The sequence below is a fragment of the Drosophila mauritiana genome, chromosome X, assembly GCF_004382145.1.
Source record: "Drosophila mauritiana strain mau12 chromosome X, ASM438214v1, whole genome shotgun sequence".
In the NCBI taxonomy this organism is placed as follows: Eukaryota; Metazoa; Arthropoda; class Insecta; order Diptera; family Drosophilidae; genus Drosophila; species Drosophila mauritiana.
This window is the reverse complement of record NC_046672.1, coordinates 19,794,247-19,820,128: the sequence shown is the minus strand read 5'-3', so window position 1 is coordinate 19,820,128 and position 25,882 is coordinate 19,794,247. Positions and strand designations below refer to the sequence as shown.

The window sequence follows — 25,882 nt, the reverse complement described above, 5'->3', positions numbered from 1 at the left end:
AGTGTTCGACTATCACATACCCATTAGGCATCCAATCAATACACATTCAATCAATCCAAGAATCCAATCAATCAAGAAAGTCATATAAACTATTAAAGACTCCAGTGTTCCACTCTCAGATATCCCCATGTCATCCAATCAATTAAAGATTCGCGTTTTCGACTAACGGGTACCCATAAGTAATATAATGGGATTATTTCTTTACCAAGAATTCCTGCATAATTGTCATCTGTATAGGATTCTCGTCCAGTGTAGCTCATTGTGGACCAAGGCCAAACACCTAGCGCCCATCGATTAGGCCTTGTTTCCCAGCAGCCCAAATGTACCGGCTTGATTTGCGGTGAGTCGGAGGCTTAACGATTCCGTGTTCCTGTCGCCGGAGAGTCCGATTGCCACTGTCCACTGCCCCATGCTTCAAGTCCGATGTGTGCCAACAATGATTAGGATATAATAGACCAGACAATACCGAAGGCAGTCGCCTGACTTATGTGGTGGCATGTGGATTGCGGTGTTCTGGGGGCCCAGGAAGCGACACTCATCCGAGTCCGGGTCCGTTTCCCAGTCCGGATCCTTGGGCCTCCGACTCCGGCCGTGCTTTATGGCTCGCGTGCGACTGGCGCATATTCAAAGGCATCGCTCAAGCGAAAGTGAAATTAATTACTCGACTTCAGCTGAGCTGAGTTTCTGAGCTGCTGACTGGCCGAGTTCCTCCTGGGTTATGCACTGCAGGTTGCTCCGAGTCTCGCTTCGGTTCGCTTCGTTTGGCCTGACTTGCGTTGCGTTGAGTTGAGTCGGGTTAAGTTCTGGTGCTATTCCTGCTGCCGTAATTAATGAAAAAGCCCGGCACACTCACCCGGACACGTCCGAGCGGCACTGCGCCATTTGGTTGGCCTTGCTTCCCTGCCTCTCGTTGCCTGGAAGTGTGCCAAAATTGGATTAGTGCCAGCCGTCTGGGTCTGCAGCTCTCGGATCTCTGCCTCCGATCCGAATCCAGAGTCCAGAATCCACAAACTCAGAGTGCGAATACCCGATCTCCTGAAGACGGAGGCAGAAGGCAGGGGACTTAAGTCCGCTCCGATCCGATTACCTTTGACCCCAGCCAACTCGAGACGTTGCCCCATCGCCTCTCATTAGGCCATCTTTTAATTATGGCCCATCGACTCGGGCGGCTTTAATCAGCGCCAATTGGCAAATACAAAAGCGAAAATTGCAAAATGTGTAAAAGCAAGACAGCGTCGAGAAGGGGGCGTGGCATTTTGGGTGCGAGAGCGGAAGTGGGAGTGGGCGAGTGGAATGGTTGGTGGGGCGAGAGACACAAAAACCTTTTGCTAATTTAATTAAATTACACAATTTTCGCTGTCGCTTTTTGTAGAATAATTGGCAATAAATTGATTAAAGAGTTAATTAAACATGCGGCCATGGCAGTTGGGCAAAGGGTCCGTACGTCTAAAATGGCGTGGGGGCGTGGCGTGGCGGGATGGTGTGTTGCTGTGTTGGTTGGGGCGTGGTCAAGCGGATAGATAATTGCAGGGGCATGAAGTACGTTGTGTTGAAAATGCAACAGAGGTGCATGCAACGTGTAAGTAGGGAAAATTGAGAACGACTTCGTATTGTAGATAGCGGAAGAATATTAAATCAAAAAATTACCATGAGAGAGTTTAATTTGCGGCCTACAAGAATTTATTAAATTAAGAAACATTAACGCGACCAATTAGGCTTAAAATTCCAATTGTATAGTTAAGCCATATTCAAGGACTTTGATTATAATGAACCGAATAATTGATTGAAACACAGCTACTTTTTCTTATTTATTTATTTATTTTGTTTCGCTGCAGGACACGGAAACATGCCGCTTGCGTTGCAGGAGTTGCAGCTCGCCTCCGCTGCCACGCCCCCGCCCCACTAGAGGTTGAGCCCATTCGATTGGCGGCGGGGCATCAGCAGCAGCGGAACCGGCGGCACCATGGCAGCCCAGCCATTGAGCAGCACGGCGGCAACAACTGCGGCGGCAACGGGAGCAACTGCGGCAACTGCAGCAACGGCAGCAACCACATCGGCGACCTTGAGCACAGCCGCTGCTTCCACCTCGACCACGGCAGCCCCATCCGCGGGAGCCACGTGGATGAACCACCACCTGGCGGTGGAAGCGGACGGCTCTCATCCGGCGAACGGCAGCGATGCGCAGGCGGGCGTTGAGGGCCCCACAATGCCAGCCGGCTACATGCCGCTCTACGAGGATGTGGAAACGGCGGCGGAGGACGCCGGCTACGCGCTGATCGACGACATCAGCGAGTGGCTCTTGGGTTCGGTGGGCGGTGAGGCGGCAGTGGGCGGGCCCGAGAACAGCACGAACTTGGCGGGGACGGGCGCCAACGGAACCCTGGCCTGGCTGGAGGCACTGAACAGCACGCAGCCAGCCCAGAGCAACTCCAGTGCGGAGGACGGTGAGCGGGGGCGGTACTCGCTGCGCAGCTTTGTGGAGCAACAGCTGGCGGGCGGAGGGGCAGCGGGAGCGGGCGACGGCGGCGATGCTGGCATCGCGCTGATCGACAGCGGGGAGGAGGCGGCCCTGGACAATGTGGCGGATGCGGAGACGGACTACGGCATGCTGGGCGGCTTCGGGGATGCGGAACTGCTCCAGCGGACAGCAACGGCGGCGCGCGAGACGCTGGGCAATCGAACGGCGCCCTCGACGACCAGTTACGATGGAGGCGGCTCTGCGGACGTGGGCGTGGCTGGCGGACTGGCCGGTACGGCGGGCGGGGCTGCAGGCGGCGCAGGAGGATCAGGGGGCAGCACCTTCATGCTGCTGCTCGAAAACTTTAACGATTATTTTCCCAACTACAATGGAAGCACGGTTTCGGGAACAAGCACCATTGCGCCGGGAGTGGCCATCCCGGGGAGCAGGGGCAGCGGACTGCTCCTCGAGCAGAACCTGACGGGACTGTACCTCGACGGCTACCGGCTGAACTGCACCAACGAGACGCTCAACCTGACCGACTCCTGCGGCGAGCTGAGAGTGGGTGAGTACGAAGCAGGATTATCAATCGGACTAATACTACTTAGCATCTTCAAACTTATATATTATATATCTTTAAAAATCATTGAAGCTCATTCGATATCATTTATGGTAATGTCTTTCAAACCATTAAATCTCATTAGATGATATTTATAGATATATATAGATAATATTTAGGCATAAGATGATATTTACTTATATATTTAGATTTTATCACCTTGCAAAGGATTTAGTCAAAAGCCACTGAAAGCCATGTTATAATAATTCTTTAATTTTGGCATATAGTTTCAGATTTAGGTATATAGATTTCAGATTTTAATGAATCCACCGATAGGCAATTCATGTATAAGGTTGTTCATTTAGAAATCAGTTTCGATAGCAAGAATTCGATTTAAACGCTTAATACAACTCATTTGCTCCTGCAATCTCAGGAAAAGTTCCCACATATTTGTTTGTTTTATTTGTTTCATAATGAAGATAAAGGTATTTTAAGTTTGATAACTTGCATATCACATGTTAAACATGTGAAATCACTTAAATTTTTACCAACGCAGCTGTTGGCACACATGCATCACTCAATATTAGATAGAACATATTAGAAGCAGTATAAATCACGTCTTTGTGTGCTAGTCCTTACTTGTGTTGCCATTAAAATGAGTTGGCAGCCAGAGTCCTTGATTAAACGGGCTGCCTTTGTAATTGACTTACGTGCCCGTTGAGCTTTCCCTGAAATCGTCCTGCAAGGTGGACTTTGGTCAGGGAATTGGGGTGGCAGCAGCAGCAGAAGTGCCTGCGGATGGATGCAGCCCGGCTATAATGTAACTACAACTCGCTTCGTTTCAGTGGACCACAACTACTGGGCGCTCATCCTGATCCTGTTCCCCATCCTGACCCTCTTCGGCAACATCCTGGTCATCCTGTCCGTGTGCCGCGAGCGCTCCCTGCAGACGGTCACGAATTATTTTATAGTCTCGTTGGCCATCGCCGATCTCCTGGTCGCCGTGGTCGTGATGCCATTTGCTGTCTACTTTCTGGTAAGTTGCCAAGCCACTAATATACATACTTAACTAGCTTATATGTTGGTCGGAATATTGGGCAGATGAGTTCATTGGCGAATTTGCCTGCCTGCGAGCTTGGGTGTCAGAATCAAATGCAAAATTGCCAACCATTTCCGTTTAATTTTATCAAGTGTTGGGTCATATAATAAATAAACACGCTCATAAATACCAATCAGGAGCCAGTGGAGCCCACCACTTGTTTAATGGGGTCAGGGGTCATCGGAGGGGCAGAGGGGCAGTGGGCGGAGGAGCGTAGCTTTTAAGTAAATTGGGGCCATTCAAGCAATAACATTCAATTTTTGGCGATGCCGGCATATAAATCAATGTGTTTCCCCAGCAAATGTTTAAGGGAATGCGAAACCGAAAAAGGAGCTCAAACTGTTGGGATAGCACAAAAAACAAGTTACACGGCAAGAAACTCAATAAAAAACCAACGTAGACAAAATCAAATGGCTAAATGTACAGCTAAATCATCAATCATCAATCTTAAAGTGCAATTAAACAGAATAAAACACTATTATGAGTGCCAACTGTGGCATAACATTATTTCAATAAACATTATGATTGCTTCGTTCCTAGAACTATTAAAGTTGCAAGTGCGATTGCCACAGGCTATCGAATTTTGCGACTGTAAGTTAGAGAAGATCCCTTCTTGGCCGACTGCCTTTGACTTAAGCCGACGTAGCTGTCATTCCGTATGATTGATTGTTCGATTGACTGACTGACTGACTGACTGACTCACTGACAGACCGACTGACTGCCTGACGGACTGTCTGGGCAACTGGCCTCACCCGCTGGGAGCTGAGCTGCGTTCGCCAGGACATCCAGGACTCACTGGCCCGTCTGACAGATTGATGGGAGTGCCTTGTTTCCGGCCGCGTCCACTCAGTTGGCTCATCAGCATTCCGATTTCGGATTTCGGATTGCGGTGCCGGCTGCGATGTCCCGAAGTTTAGCTGGGGATTATAGACGGCGTAGGTGATCGACCCCAAGGAGCTGGGGGCATCTATATGCCATATAGCCATATAGTATTCCTCTTAATTGGTGGCAAGCCACGCCTGTCATGGCTGCCACAATTAATTGCGTGCTTATTTAATCGCCGGCGAATTGTACCGAATTTCCATTGCAATATTAAAACCCTCGCAAGTCAAATGAAATTAACAACCGTCACACACACTGACAGCGGGGGCGGTGGGCGGTGTGGGTGGTAGCGGGTGGTGGGTGGCCTTGCACAGTAACAAATGTGCAAACTTGTCACGCAAATGAGTACAACTGCCAGCATAATTGAATATTTATTTCCAACTGCAGAAGACTGAAGGGCCGAGAAGAGTGTGGGAAAGAAACAATTGATATGCATAGAAGAAATAAAATGGTAAAAAAGACGGAAAGTGGCAAAAGTGGGCTCGTCCGGGAGTTGAACCCGGGACCTCTCGCACCCGAAGCGAGAATCATACCCCTAGACCAACGAGCCGCTTGAAGGACGGCCTGCCGAAAGGGGGTCAAAAAGAGAGAGAGGGAGCGGGAGGCCATCGCCGTGCAAGAGGGACGGACACAGCATTCGATTGGCAAGGTTTTGTGGACATTGGCCTTCCGGTGCAGGTTAAATGTCGCTTGTGCTCTGCCAGCAAATTAATGGCCGACCGACCGCCTTCACCTTTGTTGTTGACTTTCTAATGACGCACGCCCACTGAAAATCACAGCAAATTAACTTGTCATTAAGTGCATCAGTCAGCTCACCTGTGCAAGTGTCGGCTTTTAATTACCCATTCACCCATTTATCCGCACAAACACACACATACACCCGCCCAGCTGTCAGTTGCAGACACATCGTGTCCATCGCGAACTTTCGACGGCGAAAGTGATTTGAAACCCGAGATTTTGCGCAGAGTTGCTCGTGCGGTCTCTTTCTTTTTGGCGCGATCTCCCGTCGCCCGTCTCTCTCTCTTTCATGCTAGCCCTCTCTTTCTGCACAGAAACATGTTGTTAACTTGGTTAGACAATGTATGTCAAATGTGGAATAAAACAGGACATCAAAAAGATTTTAATTAGGCAAAGTATTGAGGTCGTTTGCTACTAATTTTAATCCTGCTAATTTGTGTGGAACATAAGCTTTTTCTGCCAAAACAAATGCATACTTTTCGGCGGCACTTTAATTTCGAATTGAAGGCTTAAACAGTAAACTTGTTGGAAAACTACATTTATTAAACTAATCAAATTATAACCTTAGACTATGTGCTACAATGGTTTTTACATAAAAAGGGAAAAGGGTTAGTCAGTGGAGAATATTTTTGAGATCGGCATGGAAATCTTCAAAATACCAAGTATTATTTAACTCAATTCCTGGTGATTTTCCGAGGGATACACACATACACACACGTACGCACAGCTATACACCCACACCCACTTACACATTCGCACGCGGACACACATGAAAATTGATTTAGTTAAGAGGATTTGCGTCAACAACAGCACAATAAGTGGGCAGTAACACGGTCCAGTGCGATGCGAAGGAAATGGGAAATGCGAGTGGGTCAAAGGGGTGGTAGGCGATTGGCGGCTGTGGGCGGTGGGATGTAGGTGGTGGTTTTGTGTTAGGTGGGATGAGTGTGGCTGCTGGAGATTGGTGGCTGAAGGTAAGGAAGATTGCGAGCCCTCTGCGCTCTTTGTGTGTGTTGGCATTTGTGCCGGATAGCACTTAACTCATAAAAATGTGCGCAACAAAGGTTGAGGTATCCAACACCCACCACCCACCACCCAACACCCACCGCCCAGTACCGCCCCACCAACAAAAAAGAAAGCAGAAGCAACAAGAGAGAGCCTGGGGCGTAACGGACGAGATGCCAACAATGGAGAATTATTGCTTATGACACAAGCTGGCGGACAAACGGGCAGATGGAGGAGGGTCCTGTTCGTCCTGCGAGTCCCGCTCGTCCGGCTTGTCCGGCTCCGCCTGTCAGCGGTGGGCGTGGCTGGACATACACGCACATACGCCCATTTAGAAGCGCTGCTCCCACGAATGTTGATGCTGATGTTCTTTGGGCACAGGACATGGCTCGTTTTAACTCGCGGCTTAAACAAATATACAAACATGTTTGCCTGCCCCGCGCCACGTGCATGTGTATCTGTCTATGTGTGTGTGTGTGTGTGGGCCACTGCTTTTCTATTTTAAGTGGTTGTATATGTCAGTTGAAAGCTTTTGTTGACATTCAAGTGGTCATTGAAAGTGTAAAAGCGTGCACACTGGACCTGGACTGAATGGGGCAGCCGGGAAGCTGCTCGGAGGGCAGGAGCAGGAGCAGGAGCGGAGGGACTCGCTAACTGAAAGAAAATATCACCGGAAATGGTGATCAACTCGGTTCTTTACGTCCACAAAGGGAGTCCTCTGCCGAAACTTCACAAGTCTGTTAAGGATGTTATATCCTTATTAAATTAATAATGAAAACTAAATACTTTTGAACCATGAATCATGTAGAATCGATTTAATATAGCCTGCATTTCCCACTAATAATCAATATTTTGTACTTAAGAAACATATACTATTCGTAGATATTGTTAGCTATATTTATCTATAAGAGTTTTCTTGCTTGCATCCATGATCACTGCGGCACTGATGGAGTATTTTGCTCAGTGTAGGATCCAAGCGAGCCAACAAAGCCCTCGCCGAAGAGCTTGCCTCATGTTCGGGGCACTAATCTTATCAGAGCTGTGTTTGCTTTTCGTCTGGGAACGGGTACGGGATATCTCCGATTCCTTCTCTAATGCTCCTTTGCTCCATTGCCATTCCCTGCTCGCTCTGGATGTTTTGGCTTCGTTGTTAATTGCTTCTGTATGCAGCTTGGCCAATGCTTTCGTGATGACTTTTCCAGAAATGGAAAAGGATGGGCGGGATTAGGGGGATCGGCGGATGGCCAGAGGATAACACAAAGCATCCCGGCGAGCAAATGTAATGGATGAAATGCTCTAATCAGGGTTTATCGCTCTCCCAGGCCAACATTCACCCACCTGCATATAGCTCGCAAACAGAGCATCCAAAATGCTAACACAAATTCATTACACACATTCCAGGAAGTCGAACGAAAAATGTTGCATAATCGCAAAAGAAATTTTAATATTTACATACCTCAGAATCGAGAGTTCGTTTGATGCTCCTAGAACTTCAGAATGGAAATAGAGAGGTTCTCTTGCGGATTGTACGGATTGTTATCTAGGCTGCCTCATGTGCAGGCGCACTCACTTATCACTTGTGAGCTGTCGGGTGAATGTGTATTTCTTCGGCCCACGGGGCGTATGAGCGACGTAAAGTGCTCTGAAAACAGCCTTTAATGGCAATTGTCAATCGTTCAGGTCTGCACCGACCTCGTCCTTGCGCATCGCCCCCACTTGAGAGGGCCGTAAAGAGGCAACAGAAATTGCCATAAGTTCAGGGCAAAAATAAATAATCTGATTAATGTACGCTCGCAATCACAGACTTACGCACACTAACACACACACACACACACACACTGGGCCACTTGAGGCACTTGAAGCGCAGGCCAAAGGAATGGGAGCCACTGCGAAGGGGCCAAAGGACTCGCAGCGAGTCCTGCCAAATGTCTGCCACTGGCTCTCCGGCAGAGTGGAGAGCGGAAAAGTATCTGGCATCCGGATATGCGGCAACGATAACGGTACTTAATCAGCCTTTGACCCAGAAAGAGCCGCTTAGGAAAACGGAGTGGCCTTGCCGATGAAAATGGCACTCGTTGACAGTGATTTCGGCACCAAATTATGCTGATACAGACCTATTTTTGGAAGGACTTTTCGGACGATTCTCCTTTAAAAATATATATCTCGGTGGGTGCGAACATCAGGGGAAGACACCTTTACCCAAAATAGAATGAAGAGTATTGAAGTATTTTCTTTCCCGTTCTTGTAACGCTTTAAAAGCCAACGTGCCATTAGATGGACATTTTAGCCCCAAAAACAGGAGCTCCGCTCAAATGGGATAATGGAAGTCGCATTTCACATACGCACTTTCTCTACATAGCACGGAAAAATGTTTGTGCATGCGGCTGTGGAAAAACCTCTGGCCACTTAAACCACAGTTTTTATTCAAATTGCATAAACATGCGACACGTGTGATTCTCTCGGAAACGTGTTCTCCCAAAAACCACACACGTTGGCAACACAAAAGCCAAGAATGCAGTTGGCCCATATGTGTAAACATAGTTCTCAACGCATAAAACCTGGTCATTTTACCAATTTCCATTCTGTTATCCGGTGTAATCATATTTTGTGCGTGGCCAAAAAAATGTGAAATAGAGTTGCGGCAGTGCCACTGACACGGCCAAGTGTCGTCAACCCCTTCTGTTATGCATGCCTTTGATAATTGGATCGAATGGGACTTGGCTTTGAGTTCTGGCCAAAACAGCAGGATGCTGGGTGGTCCCGTAGGTGTCGGCGAAAAGTTTTCCGAGCCCTGCAACCTTAAACTCACCCGCAATGATTCTCGCAATTTTCCGGAATGTGCGGCAGATGGAGGCAGCATTTATGACTACTCCGGCAGCAGCAAAATAAAACTGTAAACAAGCTTGTAGTGGGCGTGGTCCTGCCACTACCCTGCCCACCTGTCCACCTGGAAAACTATAGCTACCCGGCTGCCTGGCAACCTGGCAACCTGGCCACCCGGGGCCAGAAACTGCCAAACTACACAAAAACTGTTTCCATGTGGCAGGCAATAAAAAGAGTTTTCCGCAACTTGTTCCAGGACAGCCCAGGCAAATAAGGAAAAACCAATGTGAAGTGGAGCCGGAGGAGCAGAAGTGGCAGTAGGAGTGGAGCGAATGGGTGGCAATCCGGATGAGGGGTCGAGCTGAGTGGGGGCGTAAAGTTTTTTAATTTTAATGGCCATTTAAAAGGTTGCAGGCAAATGCTTGGCCCGGCTTAAGTGCCGCTCATCGGAGGAGGTGACGTTGGGTCCATTCGGTTCATTACTGGCCCCCGAGTGTAAGGACCTTCATGTCCTGTCATCTGGGATCCTCCGCTCATTTGGGCCACTGCCAAGACTCGAAAGCCTTTTCCCTGCACTCCGGCCAGCCACTTGAGGGGAGAGTGCTCCACGACGATGCGGCTAAAATGCCGGCAAGTGGCTAAGCAAACGGACTGCGGCGAAAGCCACCAGTAAACACCCGAAAAGTTGGACTTAGGGATGTCAGAGGATACAAGATGCTGCGAATGCCTCGACATATCGGCAACATATATCGCACCTAATGCTCATCAGTGCTCTGAAAGCATAGAATATATAGATCCATTTAAGAAGTGAAAGGATGCAGCTTGGATCAAAAGAATATATTATCAAATAAGGAAAATAAATTCGTAACAAAAATTAGAAAAACAAGATTACTTCATCGAGGTAAACAATTCGCTGGAAAACATTGAAGGGGAAATGCTTATGAAGCCATAGCTACTATCGCGTCTTAAAAGGATAACGCTTTGCCATCCCCATCCCTAGCTGGCCGCTCTGGCGAATCCTGCAGTCTGCAGTGACCCCAGTCAGCCTCCTTTGGCTGCAGAAACAATTTGTTGACTAAGCCAACTTGAATGCGCCCGAAAGCAGGCAACGCTTTGTTCTCAGCACTTGGCTGCTGGATACATGTGTGTGCGGTTGTGTGTGCGCATCGCAGTGTATCCTTATAAATCCTTGTCAGCCAGCGAACCGCACTGAACCGCAGGCCGCACATCAATTCAAATAAATAATCTAACAGCATGAAATCGGCCGAGGGCAGAAACTTTTCAGCTGCTCCGGCGGATGGTGGATGGCGGACGGCGGATACAAGTGGGTGGCCTAAATGGCAGCTATAAAAAGTGTGGCCTGCAATCTTCTCCACTTTCACTTCCTCTCTAGGAAGCAGCGACCTCCGACCTCTGACCCTCCCTCCCCCTTCCTGTCGCCGGTCCCCGGCGGCTGCCATCTCCGGCACGCATGCGAGTTAAAGCGCGCACTTCCGGCCGGATTGAAGACCACGGACCGCAGATTTCGGTTTCTGGTCGCCTTTTCATTTGGCCGCTCGCCCAGCGGTGCCTGAATAATTAACACAGATTTTGATTTGGCCCAAAGCCATGTGGCCCAATGCCAGTGGCACTCCCAATCGGATTCCACCCATCCAAAGTCCCATTCCAATATGGAAAAAGCCGAGATTCAATCAGCGAACGGATGGATGTCTTCTCCGCCGGCTGGCAGAGTATTTTATTACCGCTTTCATGCACGATGGCCATATAAATATCCAATATCCAAGGCGAAAATATGCCGCCGAGGGGCTGGAAAAGTCATCTTAAAACAGAATTTCCCTCGACGCTAATGACAACTAATTTGTTGCAACAACAACCATGAAAAGAACGCACATCCGTATGTGCACATAGCCAATATATATGTACATATATATACACACACATACATGCATATAAATGTATATATGCATGTAGAATATATACGACACATAATGTGTACAAGTATGCTGCTACTTGGCCTTCGGGGGCAAGTCCGAGGCTATTAAAAATGGCGCACAAAAACGCTAAAATTGTTGCGACAGTGCCGGCGAAAGAGACGGCAACACAGGAAGTGAGCGAGATAGGAACGTAAGCACATACGTATACGTGTACACGTATACCCGGGCAGACAATAAACTTAATAAATAAGTCAATTAATTGCCCTGAGCTTCTCATGGGGCCCAGAAACGAGCCAGAAGCAACAGCATCAAGTGCCTGCCACTTGGCTAAAAGCCCGTGCCACCCACTCTCGCCCACTTTCGCCCACCTTCACCCGCTTCTGCCCCAGTGTATTCGTGGCTATGTGTGTGTGTGTGCGTGTCTATTACGGCAGCCAGTTCAATTAACATTGTCTGGCTGCGTGGCATAAGAAAATGTACGCGAAACTCGTTTAATAGTCGCCAGCTCCTTGGCTTTGACACTGTCGAGGTTACGCTAACTTTATTACCAGTGCTGCAAAATTATCTATGGCTGCTGCGCTACACTGGCAGAAATGAATGTCAGTGTTAGGTATTGAAATCTAAGTCTAAATGAATGCTCGATTCAAGGAAAGATTCAATAACCACACTCCAAATGCTTACTTGCAGTGCTATATTTATCTATATCTCGAATTGTGAAAAGCATTGGTAAAGTTATATAACAAATAAATTAATATTTAAAATCATACCCACAGTTACAAAAGGAAGAACGTATATTTGTCGATTAAGTAATTGCCAAGAAACGAAGAACCAACCAATTCATTCTTTCCCGATGTAACATTGTGAGTTTCCAGTTTTGACTCTTTAGAGATGCAATTAGTGGATGGCCCTGCATCCAAATCACAGTGCGACCCGTGCAGCTCCGCTGTCCATTTTCCATTTCCCATTTTCCGCACTTTATGTACTTTGAAATATTAAAGCGCAAACGACAGGCAGGCGCGAGTGCAGCATTTGGCAACATAAACAAATTATTTGATGACTTTTACGCAGCTCACCTCCCACATGGCGCACAAGTCCCCTGCCGCCCGTTTTCAAGGTCCTCGATGTCCTTTGACGTCTTGTTTTGCGGTTGGTGTCGCCTCTTTTCGGGGATTTCTGCTGGGTTGCATGGCCGGCCACTAAGTAAACTTTAATGGCGGCCATAAAATAGGCAAAAAGGGGCGCGTCCACACACACACACACACACAGACAAACACTCACAGCACACAGACACACACACACGAGCGCGCGAGTGTATCCTTGTGTATTATGCGAGTGGCATAAAACCAAAGACCACGAATAAGGATATAAACAGTAAGGAGCAGGATCAGCGAGTAGGAAACGACGGCCAATCCTTAGCAGCATATTTTGCAGCTGCTGTGACATTTTTATGCTAAGCAGTCGCCAAATTATGAAAATTCGTAAAAAGCCAAATGTTATGGCATCCTGCCAGACAGAGATAGATGCTACCACACACACATACACACACACACACACTCTTGCACAGGAGCCTTGGCAATTCGAGCTGCCGCTTTTGGCCAGCTTTTCCTCTGGTTTATCGCTCCGCAACTAAACTCGTTGCCGCTGCCTCGTTTATCATCTCGTTCCCCACAACGACAACTACTTTTGACAGGAAAAAGAAAAGCCTGTTTCACAGGATGGATGCGGCGATGGCTCGATTAGTGCGAAAAGAGTTGGCTCTACGAGAAGATACCTCACGGTTTAATACCCAGGAGAAGAAGGAACTTTCATTGCGATTTAATAGTTTATAATGAATTGGTGTACTTCCTAAACGAGCCAGCATAATCAGGGGTCAGGGGTCAAATGTTTTAGGTAACTAAACCCACGTACTGCAGCTCGCATTTAATTAATATTATGCAATATTAAGCACCAAACTATGCCATCAACTATGCGAATTATTTGACATTTCGGACCAAACTTGACATTTTGATTTTATTGCTAACCTTTAAAGTTTCAAATTCAAGGTGTGCCGTTGCCCGAAGTTTGTTAATCAAATTACGTGGATACCGAACTTAACTGAGTTGCGAGTGAGAAGCCGAGAAGCGTTTTTCGGCTCTAATGAGACGATAATGAAGCTGTCCGGCCGAAAGCGGGCTTAGCCAATGGCCAAAGAGCAGGGATGCGATGGACGGGCTCAAATGGCGAACCCAAATCAGGAAAACTTTCCTCTCAGCTTGACACTTAACTTGGGGGCTCATTGGCAACTAGTTCCTGCACCACATAATGTGCACAATTTGTTACGCATGCTCTGCCTGCCACGCCCACTCCAGCTCCCACTCCTACTCCTACACCAGGCCACCTGCCACACACCGCCCACCGCCCGCTCTGCGGTTGCCCAGTGAAGTATCAAAAATCTGTTTGAAGTTGAATTTGCCAGGACAAACAAAAAACGCTGGCAAGAAGCAGAACTGACAGGATCTGCCCGTTCTCGTCCTGCCGTTTGCAAACGGAGAACGGAGAAAAGGGTTGTCAGGTTCCGTTTCGTTTCGTTCCGTTCGTTTTATTTGGGCGAGTTCTCTCTGTGTCTACTTTCGGTTTTATAATTAATTTTAAAAAGCTTTTAATGGCTGGCACGCGTTCGTTTGGCATAGGCCAAAACCTGCAGCTCCCCGCCCATTCGCAAGGACCCTGCCCCTTTGAAGCCGTAGTCCTGAAACCCTTCAGCTGAAAGTCCGCTTAGCTGGGGGCGGAGGTGGCAAGTCAAGGGCCTCTAATTGACTTGCCAATGGGAAAGGATGGCCGAGGATTGGACACACCACTTAATCGGGCCACAACTTGTCGAGTCCACGAAAAAAGTCCAACCAAATCGGTCGGGATCCGCCATTCGTCGTGTGTCCATCCCTTTTTTGTTAATTATATTGATATTTATTAATATTTTACTGTGTTTTGGAATTCTTCCTTATATATATCGACTCCAGTATCTCAGATTAAAAGCTTTACGTTAATGCCCAATTATTACACTTATTAACCATGTTCCAAAAATGCACAAAATCTACATTAAAGCATTTGAGTGGTCAAAGAAGTTTTCTGTTTAAGAATCAATGTTGCTGGCTTGGATACTATGCCTTACTTTTGATTCTAAAAATAATAAGAAAACCAGTATTTTTAGACGAAAGAAAACTCCAGGACACAGCAGCCTTAGACTCAGCGTCTTGAATGCCAAAGTTCCCAAAGTGGGGCTCAATGACACTTTCATGTTGTCCCTGACTACCTGGCGCCCATGTATTTGGGGCACCCGCTTTTCGGGAGAGAGAAGTTTTCCGCTGCCGACGCCCCTGCAGCTCCACTGAGCAATTTTGGGGCCACTTTCAATTCACTAACAATTTAAGTGACGCCCGGGGCCGTCAAACTTTTAATAGCCAAAACGAGGAGCAGCAGCCGCAGCGGCAGGACGAAAAGGACGAATAGCTGAGCGGGCAGGGTGAACCTGTAACGTGGGACACGTGCGTCAGGGCCCGGGGTCTTTTATGGGTTCCGGGCTCCCTGGATCCCCGGATGCCCGGATCCCCGGATCCAGAGCTCGGGCGCTCCCGTGTTCCGTGTCCGGAGTCCTAGAGGAATGCATGACGCACATGGGCCATGCGGGAGCGGGGTATGGGAGGGGGCTGCAAGGTCAAGGCTGCTGCGACTGCTACAAAGTAATTCGTTTCCGCTTCCGCTTCATTACCCTCGCCGCCTCGCACATCCAAAAGCACTCAGAAAAAAATCAAAATCGGTGGCGGGGCAAATAAAACAGAGCGACGCGAAGCGAAATGAAATGAAATAAATCGAGACTGGTAAATAAAATTCGCAATTGACAGGCATAAAGGAAATGGCAGCGCCACTCACACACACACACACACACACAAGGATATCCAGGACACACAGATAGGAGCTCGGACGCATCGTCACCACCACTGAACTGCGAATGCCACCTGGCAAATGCTTATAAGCAAATACAAACAGGCAAATATCCACAACGAATCGTGCGCGGTGGGCGGCGATCAAGGGGGCGGGGCTGGCGTAATGGCGGCTAATTAACGCGTCCTTGGCCGCCGACTTGTTGAGTGCACGGCAGCAGGACTCTTTGGTCTGAAAGGAAGCACACAGACTACTGCCATTTGCTAAGCCCTCAACTTTCCAGCTTTCTGGCCAATACTGCTCTTAATTAACAACCGCACTTGTTCGTTGGCTCATTTTTTTTTTTGCTAAAGGAACTTCAATGAAAAGAAGGCCAGTTAAGTTGGAACTATTTCAAGCATGTCATACCATGTCGAAGAACTTTGCTAGTCATACTATTGTCGCCTGCATTTCTGGACCCATGTCAAGCAAGTATCGTGTCTACATTTTGCTGATCCTTTCCAGGTGGGAAAATCTCTGAGGAGCACAGAGCTTCAAAGAGGATTTTCGTGTACGATATACAGCCAGTTTTAACCTTAGGTGGATAGAGAATTTAGGCTATTTATTAGTAGCCACATTTTTGGTAGTTTTTCGAAAAAAAAAGGAAATTGGGCAAACTGATTAGCTTACATTCGAGCATCGGTTCTGTTTGCACTGGAGTCTGATGAACTTTTCACCGCATACAGGGCGTTGAAACGCTTCCCAGTGGGTTTTAAGTCAGCTTTTGGCCAAATCACCACCCCACAAGCCCCCTCACATGTGAGTGTGTTGCCCTGATTTGTACAAATAGTTACTGCCCTCCGAGGAGGGGTCTCCCCGCTTGCCATCCACTGAAAATTAGGCTGGGCTCGAAAGTACACCTGAAAAATCCCATTATATATACCTGTTTATTTCTAAGCCTTTAAATATGGAGTTGTGTCTTATCGTTGAGTTGACCACTTTTAAATTGTATTCATTCACATAGCACCTAATGCTATCCTGCGGTTTTTGTGTATTTCGCAAATACTTTTTTCACGTGCCAGTACATCCATTGTTTTGGACAAAGCCTCTACTCTCAAAGCAATAATGACCATTGAGTCGGCAAACAAAGCGTATTTTTTGAAAGCGGATCTGAAAGTTTTTTTGCGTGTACCTAGACACAAATCGATGCAGTGTTTGTGTGTGTGTGTGTGGAATATCCTTTGCTTTCTCTTCGTATCAGCGTGCAAACTATAAAAACCAGAAGCTCAATTATCAAAATGCTATGTGTGTTTGTTTGTTTGTGAATGTGTGCGTATGCTCCCCGTGCGTGTGTGGGTGAGTGTCAGCCTGTCTCCTTCGCCCCCCTGCTCCAGGCTCCATTGTCCTGGTCCATTTCTTTGGATGCGAGGGAGAGAGAGCATCTGAAAGCTTTTCCCTTTGGGTTTTTGTGTGTGCGCTCGCCTTTGACTGTGCAAATAGATAAATTTATTTATTTTATGCCCTGCTGCAGGAACCGCACACAAACAACAGTCGGCAGAGACAGCGATAGCATAGACATTTTCTTTCTATTCCTGCTCTAAAATAAACCAGAGGCCAGGACGGGCAAAGGACGAAGGTGCGGCGGAGCAGGACAGCCAGCTGCCGGCAGACAACTGACTTTAAATGCCTTTATGCTCACAAAATACATAAATTGAACATTTTCGAACAGCCCGAAAGAGCCGATGCTTTTCGGCGGCGGCGGAGGGGGCAGAGAGACACTTTCGCTGAATTGGAAATCGCTTCCACAATACCCAATAGCCAAACAGAATAGACTGGGGGCGTGGCCCAGGGGCCGGGCAAATGGGCTTGGAAAAATATTAAAAAATTCAATGAAGCTTGCCGCTGAGGGAAAGTCGAAGAGCGAAAGAATCAAAAGAAACCAATTCCCAGCAAACTTTTCAAGACTAAGCCGTAAATAATTCGACAAATGCCACATTTGGTTAGGCAAAGAGCCCATTTTGTGCAGATAATAGATGGACAGATCACGTTAGCTTGGTTAATCGATTTCCAATGCGTCGGAGAATACTCTCAAAAGCCAGTAAGCCATTCTATCATCATCGCACAGCAACCTACTTTCTTTCGGAAACTTTTGGCGCCTGTGGCAGAAACAACAAGGAAAGAAAGTAGTGAACGCAACGCATCGCAGCTATCCAAATGTGGGACTAAACAAAAACATTCATTCGAGTTTGACAGGAGCAAAGTCTGTATTTTTATGCACACACACACACACACACACACACACTTATGGACAATACCTACGAATACATTATAAATTATAGTTCAGCTGCAGGCCACCAAAAGCGGGGCGCACGCCTCGTATACGCAATGTGCCCAACAATGGACCTGGAAACAGGAAGCCCAGGGAGAGCAGTAGAAAAATGTCACATTTTCGAATATGTAGTTCGCTTGTGTGGGTACGTGTGCGCGTGTGTGTGTGTGTGTGTATGGGTGAGGGCGGAGGATGAGCATTCGTGCGTGTGTCTTTATATCCAAAAGTTTTTGCCACTTTCTTTAGCCGGGCTCAACTTTTGTTATGCTCGCTTAGCTCCGGCTAAGGAGTCTGCATCCGAGTTCTAAGAAATTCCAAGTCGGCGACTGCCCAGCTATTCCAGCACATTTCTATGCTGCTTTCACTTGACTTTCACTTTCACTTTTACTTTCGTGTGGTGTGCTTGCGTGTGTATCAATATTTTACACTACTCCCACGCGTTGAGCCCCGCTTCAAGTTTCAATGTGCTTGTATAATTTAGGCGCAAAACCGATTGGAGAAGAAAAACAAGATAGTACGTTCGGGTCGATTAACTTCGACTATTCGATACCGTCTACTTATATTTTAGTTAGCACTCACAAATGGGTGGCATATAGGTATATAAATAGGTAGTGCTTTTCAAATATTGACTTCTCAAAATGTTAAACTACTCATTTCGGGTATCTGGCTTCGCCGAGTGTATTCGACTATGCGATACCTATTACCCGCAGCTCAGTCAACTACTTATTTACTGATAATATTCACATCCCAAAAGCTAGAATACGGGTGTTTACGATCCCATTCTAATAACGAATCGGTTGGCGGTACATTATACCTCGTACACGGGTTGCACTCCCCAACCACGCCAGGTTGGGTTCACCCAAACATATTCACATCAAGGACTCGGCATTTTATATGTGCTTTGTGTGCTACAAATTGTTTGGCTTGGGAAATTCCTGTCGTTTTTGTTGGGGTTTTTATGGAGTCCGCATTCGGGCTGGGCCATAACATAGATGCTGCCGGAGACGTCGATGAAGAGATAGAGTCTAAAACTAATTTGTGGCAGCAGGACGGGAAATGGGAAAATATTGTTATTAATATTCGACAAAGGATGGGCATTCCCATAGAGCTCCATTCCCCCCGAGTCGATTAAGTGCCGAACAAATGAAGTGTGCTCCTCATCCGCAGCCACATCCACATCCTCGTACTAACCTGCCGCCCCTCATCTTTTTGTTTTGCAGGTAAATGGAGCCTGGGCCCTGCCTGACGTCGTTTGTGATTTCTATATAGCCATGGATGTGATATGCTCTACTTCATCGATATTCAACTTAGTTGCCATCTCCATAGACAGGTGAGTCCACAGCAGCCCCTACTTCGGAGACCGACCCACATGACCCAAGCACACATTCCACGGATGCATCCCACAGATACATCGCTGTGACACAGCCAATAAAGTACGCCAAGCACAAAAATAGCCGCCGCGTTTGCCTTACGATACTGCTGGTGTGGGCCATATCGGCTGCCATCGGATCGCCGATAGTTCTGGGCCTCAACAACACGCCCAACCGCGAGCCCGATGTATGCGCCTTCTACAACGCCGACTTCATACTCTACTCCTCGCTGAGCAGCTTCTACATACCCTGCATCATCATGGTGTTTCTCTACTGGAACATTTTCAAGGTGAGTGGGCATCTATACGATATATTCCAAACATGTTAGTTCCCTTCAACACTCCAAGTTTCCCACATTGATTGCTATTAATCATAATGTGTTTGAGAATCTGCAAATTCCTAGAGCGAATTTTCCGCGCTTTGTCCTTCTGCGGTTCTTCCCAATCCGCAACAATTTCAAGCACTATTATTAAAAGACCGCAATTAAAATCGGATTTCTCCGAGTCGAGTGGAATGAATATTGCTGGCGCAGATCCACAATCTGCAATGCCGGCTTGCTGGCTTGGGGATGCCTCTGTTCCTCTTCCTGTTTCTGTTTCTGTTTGTGCACATTTGCTGCTGACTGGGGGCGAATATCCGGAGGATGCAAGCGCAGCATGGCAGTGCCTAATCCGCTCTCTCCTGCATCCTGCATCCCGTGTTCCATAGCCCATAGTCCGTGGTCCGTAGTCCGTAGTCCGTAGTCCGTAGTCCGTATCCTGTGTCCTATGTTTGGTATACTGTTTTCTGTGCTTTACATCTCGTGCCCACCCACCCACAGGCGCTGAGGAGTCGGGCGCGGAAGCAGCGGGCGGCCCGCAAGCCCCACCTATCGGAACTCACGGGCGGCAGCGTCATCGAGAACATTGCCCAGACCCGGCGCCTGGCGGAGACGGCCCTGGACAGCAGTCGCCATGCCAGCAGGATCCTGCCGGACGAGGCCGCCACCAACACGGCCAGCGGCTCCAACGAGGAGGAGGACGAGAACGCCATCTCGCCGGACATCGACGACTGCCACGTCATCGTGAACGACAAGTCCACCGAGTTCATGCTGGCCACCGTTGTCGAGGAGACGGGCAAGTGAGTACTCCATTAGGGCTTTGATGCACTTTGAGCAAATGCGTAGAACATGATAGCTCTATACAGATTGCAAATTTACAAAGAAATAAATATAAAAGCATCTGTTAAATGAATTATTCAGGGAACGTTTGACAAGTTTTTTTTTTGGCTGTGTAAGAGCCTCTTTTGGCGGCTGATGTTCCTTCACGAATATAAACACGTTGCCAAAGGAGTCAGATTGGACATATACATTTGCAAACCCACTTACATCTTACGTGAACGGGGTATGAAAAGCAGAAACTTTCGGCGAATTTCGCAGCAAACTCCATCGCCTGGAGAACGAAAGTTTGGCCGGGGGCTATCTCCGATGGCCCTGCAAAAGTTCGGAGCTCAGCAGTTTCGTTTCCGTATCTTTATCCTTGTCCGCTTGCAACTTGCAACCTGGCAACCCTGACAACCCTGACAACCCTGGCACGTGCCCCAAACACGTAATAGATAAGCCTGTTTCTGCTGAGTGGTCTCGACTGCACTTCCTTCCAGACCAGCAGACCAGCAGAGCAGCAAAGCAACGGACCCCCAGACGATGCATGCCCATGGAAAACTGTCAATCTAATGGCCAGCTTCGTCCGGCCACGGCGCCACTCAATTGCCGACATAAAAGCGTGCTGCACTTTCAATCAGGTCCTGCCGAAAGGACCGCTTGCCCATTATCCGTGCAATCGGATGCCCCCGCCCCACGGCACTCGAATCTTTCTCCCAATTCCTGGCTGAAACCGCCATTAAGTGCGAGCGTTAAGCGCAGCCAATTAGCATCCTGATGGCCTGCTTAATCCAATAAGGACATGAAATGAAACCATTAATGACAGGCCGCATGCACAAAGGGATGGGATCCGATCCGAACCGAACCGAACCGATGGGCTGAGTTGGGTGGCAAGCAAGACCGCGAAACTTTACCCGCCAAAAGAAATCACAGCCAATGGCAGAGAAAAATAATTCTCAATAATTCAATTAATGCGTCACTTTATTAAAACTCAATCTTGCCTTGCCTTTAATTGACGTTGCGCCCCGATTTTCCATCTTTTCGTCCTTCATCAACGCCGATTCTGCTGCTTCTCCGCCCACCGCCCACGCGTCGTCCATCGCCGATTGATTGATTGATGGATGGTCGCGGCACCATTAATTGGGAAACCCCGCCGCCACATCGCTCCACGTTGCCATAACGCACTCGCAGCAGCGTTGTGGCCCAAATCACCACACAGCCGCAGCTGGTCGTCGCCGATCCGAATGGTAATCATGATTCTGGTTATGCAGCCTCAAACGTTGACGATGTCCTTGCAGGCGTGGCGCCCGCCTCCGCCTCGGCCGCCACATCCGCCGCTCCGCGGAGCAGCGGCTCGCCGCCGGACAGTCCGCTGCCCAGTGGCGCCACCCTCCAGCGGTCCAGCGTCAGCAGCCAGCGGCGCCCCACCGGCGACGACTCGCCGAAGCGCGGCGAGCCCGCCCTCAGGTCAGTCGGTGTCGATAACTCCAGGTATTTGGCATTCAGATCCGTAAGCCTGCCCCCGTAGACATAGCATCCCCAGTAGATGGATGCGCGTAGTAGCAGTTGGTGCACGGAGAAACCCATAATGCCTCATCCAAGTTATTGTTTTAAAATCAAAATTTCGGACTAAACAAATATATATATTTATATAGGTTTGATGCACAAAAAGAAGAAGCCAAAAATTAAATCCCAATTCAAATCCATGATTTTCAAATTATATCGGAAATTCAAAAAAATTGCTAATTTTATAACAGTTTAATATCTGTACCACATTGGTACTAAATCATTGAAAAACTAGCTTTTTGATTGTACCATACGTAAATTGAAACTATTTGCAACAGTTTAAAAGTTTAATGAACTGTTTTTGCAGCCCGACAAAATTAAGCATTCCCATTAAAGTTTTTGCACATAGTTTTTGCACAATATAATACTTTTTTTTTAGCTGGAGGCAGTGCTCTTTTTGCGCAATGTTTTTTCATCTGCTTACACTAGATTACGTAGCATATTAAAATGGCTTAAAATGCACACATCTATTGTCATTATTTATAAACAAAACAATAAATGCGAATAACGCGCATTGCTTTTTTTCATTTTTTCATTCAATAAAAACAGACAAAGAGTTTGACCGCGTCAAAAATGTCAACATCTTTGCTTCCAATTAATAATTGGTAAACAAATAGCAAACTTTAATTAAATATGTCGGGTTATGTTGTCAACTTTAAAATGTTTTTGTCAACCAAATAATGTATTATTTTACACATCACATTTTTCAAACAGATAGCAATGCAATTGCACATTTAAATAGCGATTTGCAGTATCAGTTCTGCTTTTCACAATTATTGTGGGCATGTTTACATACTTATGTAACAGCCTTTGGAAGTCATCAATTGATTATTTGGTGCCATTCTTGCACAATCGCTTGATTAAGTTGCTGGGCAAAAAGAAAGAGCTCACGTTTTCCCACAGACCCATTACGTAGTGTTTAGCGAGTTACCTGCCACTTTATCCTCGAAACCCGAAATAGAAGCCGCATGTTGGCCAAGTAGGCAATCCGGCAAGCCCAAAAATAGTGACTAGTAGTACGTAATGCCCCGCCGTTATGTTCTCATTCCGAATCCGACCGACTTCCGTTCACAGCGTCGCCATGAAGCCATTGTCCTTTGTGCGGTACGGAGTGCAGGAGGCCATGACTTTGGCACGCAACGACTCGACGCTATCGACTACATCGAAAACGTCCTCGCGCAAGGATAAGAAGAACTCGCAGGCGTCAAGGTGAGTAACGCCGTCGTCCATCGCCCCTAATTACAGTTATTAGTTATTTGGGCTTTTGTTGGCCAGTCGATGCTAATGCCACCCCATTTCCTTCTCGCCTTCCCTCCCCTCTTCTTTTCCTGCGGAAAATGCAATATATACCACCGTGGCCTATTATCCTTCGCGTGACGCACAGATTCACGATATACAAGGTGCACAAGGCCTCGAAAAAGAAACGCGAAAAATCGTCGGCCAAAAAGGAGCGCAAGGCCACCAAAACATTGGCCATTGTTTTGGGTGAGTTCAAGTTGAGCCCCCTTAGCCGCTTAGACCATGTCCTTGTCTAATCCTTATGCCATCATACGTATACCTTCAAACTCTCAAACCCTCAAACAGGTGTCTTCCTGTTCTGCTGGCTGCCGTTCTTCAGCTGCAACATCATGGACGCCATGTGCGCCAAGTTCAAGAAAGACTGCCGACCTGGGCTCACCGCCTACATGATGACCACCTGGCTGGGCTACATCAACAGCTTCGTGAACCCGGTGATCTACACGATATTCAATCCCGAGTTTCGCAAGGCCTTCAAGAAGATCATGCACATGGGGTGATTATCAACGGCGAGCACGTCACCAGCAATAGTCATAGCAATAGCCAATTGGATGATGGGTCCCTTGTGGAACGGATCGTGCCCGGGAGCGGATGGCAAAGTGTGCCAAATGGAGGCCATCGATGCAGCAGAGATCTCAATTGGGCTCCAGTTTCGTTTCGTTTGTCGTTCGTTGCGTTTCCCAATAGCTTTAAGGTTCAGCTACTTATGTAAATAGATCTGTACATACCACTAAACTACAATACATACATACATGCTATGTGGAGCATGGAGCGTGGATAGCGAGCTGTAGGCTAGGTACAATTTTTAACAATTACATTAAGCTAACCCCAAGTAGCGATATAATCAACACACAGCCAGCACGCGATTATGATTCCAAAGTAGCCGTAAGCAAAGCGCCACGGATACGATTCGCTTTACCAGGATAGAGTAGTGTCCTTCGAAGTGGGCTGCTCCCACAACCTATCACATATCACGAGCAGCAAGCTTTTCCTCCTCCCACCCAAAAACCAAGACCCACGGCACACAGAACCCCCCTTCCGATTCCCCCAGTACGATTAGGTAAGCGAGTGTAAAGAAATTCATATCCTTAGAGGCCGGATTGTTCCACAGCGACACGAGGTGTCGGTACCTAGAGTTAGTTAGCTAAATCGCGGATAGATCGCACTTAAATCGGATACAGTAGCTAGCGGGCCTCGAGGTCGGCGCCCTCCACCACAGACACATCACATACGAATGTTCCAAGTTAGTTGGCTGACCGCCCATTGATGGGCCATGGACGTAACCACAACCATCGGCGACAGAATTGCACCCAACTTAACAGGGTAACACGCACACACACACGAACAGACGCAATGAATCAAATGAGCCCCACAAATGAATACGATATCGAGGGGCGCCGACCCCGATGAAAGTCCCGCTTAGAGGTCACTTTCAGTTCGACTTTCGGTTTGACATACAGTCTCGTACAGGATATACTCGTATATACTACATAGAAGCATTTAAGATCCAGAGGTCGTACCTAGGCTAGTCACTTGATCTAGATCGAATATACTCACCACCCACATATGTATATGCGTAGATATAAATCAGTTAGTACCAAGGGGAGCCGGGATGCATAGCAGGGAGTAGGGGGAGAATCAGGGTATCTAGAGCAAAGGCTATCGCATTGCTGGAAGCAATATGAGGGTTACCTTAGCGGATAGAGTAGCAAATATCGGTGTAAGCGTACGTGTATAGTGGAATATCAAAACTGAGTTTTGAAACACGGACCGAAGCCTGTGTCCTGCCGCAAATGAGAGCCGGACTTGGGTGCACAGAGGCATGGCCCCGGGCAATCCAAGCCGTATTTTGGCATGCCGGCAGGACTACAGCCGTTTGGTCCCTGATTTCAACAGCCGTCCTTTTAACTGTTTCTATGTGACAAATAATTGATAGGTAATTACTCGAACGTGTGTAGTAGTTTATAAAACGATTCCATTTATTGTGTACCTAGGCGTAAGCAGTGCCCCGGCTCAAATTTCCATGAAACCCCGTAGGAAACTCGCGGAAAAGCTCAACGGTTTTTATACTTTCCTAAGAACTCCACTACCACATACGCGTTAGCTTCAGTGTGTGTGTGTTTGAGTCTGTTTGTGTGTGTGTGCGTGTGTGTGTGAGTGGGTGATTGGATGGTTTTTTTTTCGAAAGGATAAAACTCTAGGCGATAGGACTAGACTAAGACTATGGAAACAGTTCAACTTTCAGATCAGTGCGAAATGCTCCTAAGTTAAGTTCTTCCAAAGAAAACGCTTATTAATTATAGCTAATTGGTAAATTTGCAATTCGAACTAACTATTTATACATGCGTACACCAACATAGGCACACACCACACATTAATGTTAATTTATCAAAATTGTAGCCTGAGTTTTCGAGTCGTTGAATTGTTGTCTGTTATCGTTACGTTGTGAATGGGATATAGCATACATATAGGGTCCCCCGAGATCTCTCTACCAATAAAGCATATATACGAGTTTGTAAGATAACTGGGGTGCAAGCGGAAATGCAGAAACTGAGATGAAAATGAGAACTATTTTAAAGAGAGGCGAGAATCGGTTTTTTTTTTCTAGAAAATTATGAGAATTATTAACTAAATGAAGCGTAGGCTAAGCTCTCAGAAAAGCAAACTATTTCAAAAATAATTATCATAGCTTACGGAAATAATAATAGCGAATAACAACAATAAACTAATGGTACAGAATAGTATGCGTCAGCATAAGAATACATCAAATAAATAAAGCAAAACTGAA

General features: G+C 47.3%; 1 protein-coding gene and 1 non-coding gene across 2 annotated transcripts; one reads left to right on the top strand and one right to left on the bottom strand.

Annotated features, from left to right (window-relative positions):
• The first annotated feature begins 1,555 nt into the window (after positions 1-1,555).
• Positions 1,556-25,882, top strand: LOC117147220 (dopamine D2-like receptor). The gene is made up of 10 exons (XM_033314033.1): positions 1,556-1,579; positions 1,907-3,023; positions 3,863-4,053; positions 18,945-19,054; positions 19,131-19,383; positions 19,915-20,213; positions 21,424-21,723; positions 22,873-23,007; positions 23,183-23,283; positions 23,383-25,882. The coding sequence occupies exons 1-10, from the start codon at positions 1,556-1,558 to the stop codon at positions 23,592-23,594; spliced, it is 2,742 nt and encodes a 913-aa protein (XP_033169924.1). The 3' UTR covers positions 23,595-25,882.
• On the bottom strand, positions 5,477-5,548 carry Trnap-cgg. Its single transcript has one exon. It is a non-coding gene; the product is annotated as a tRNA-Pro (tRNA).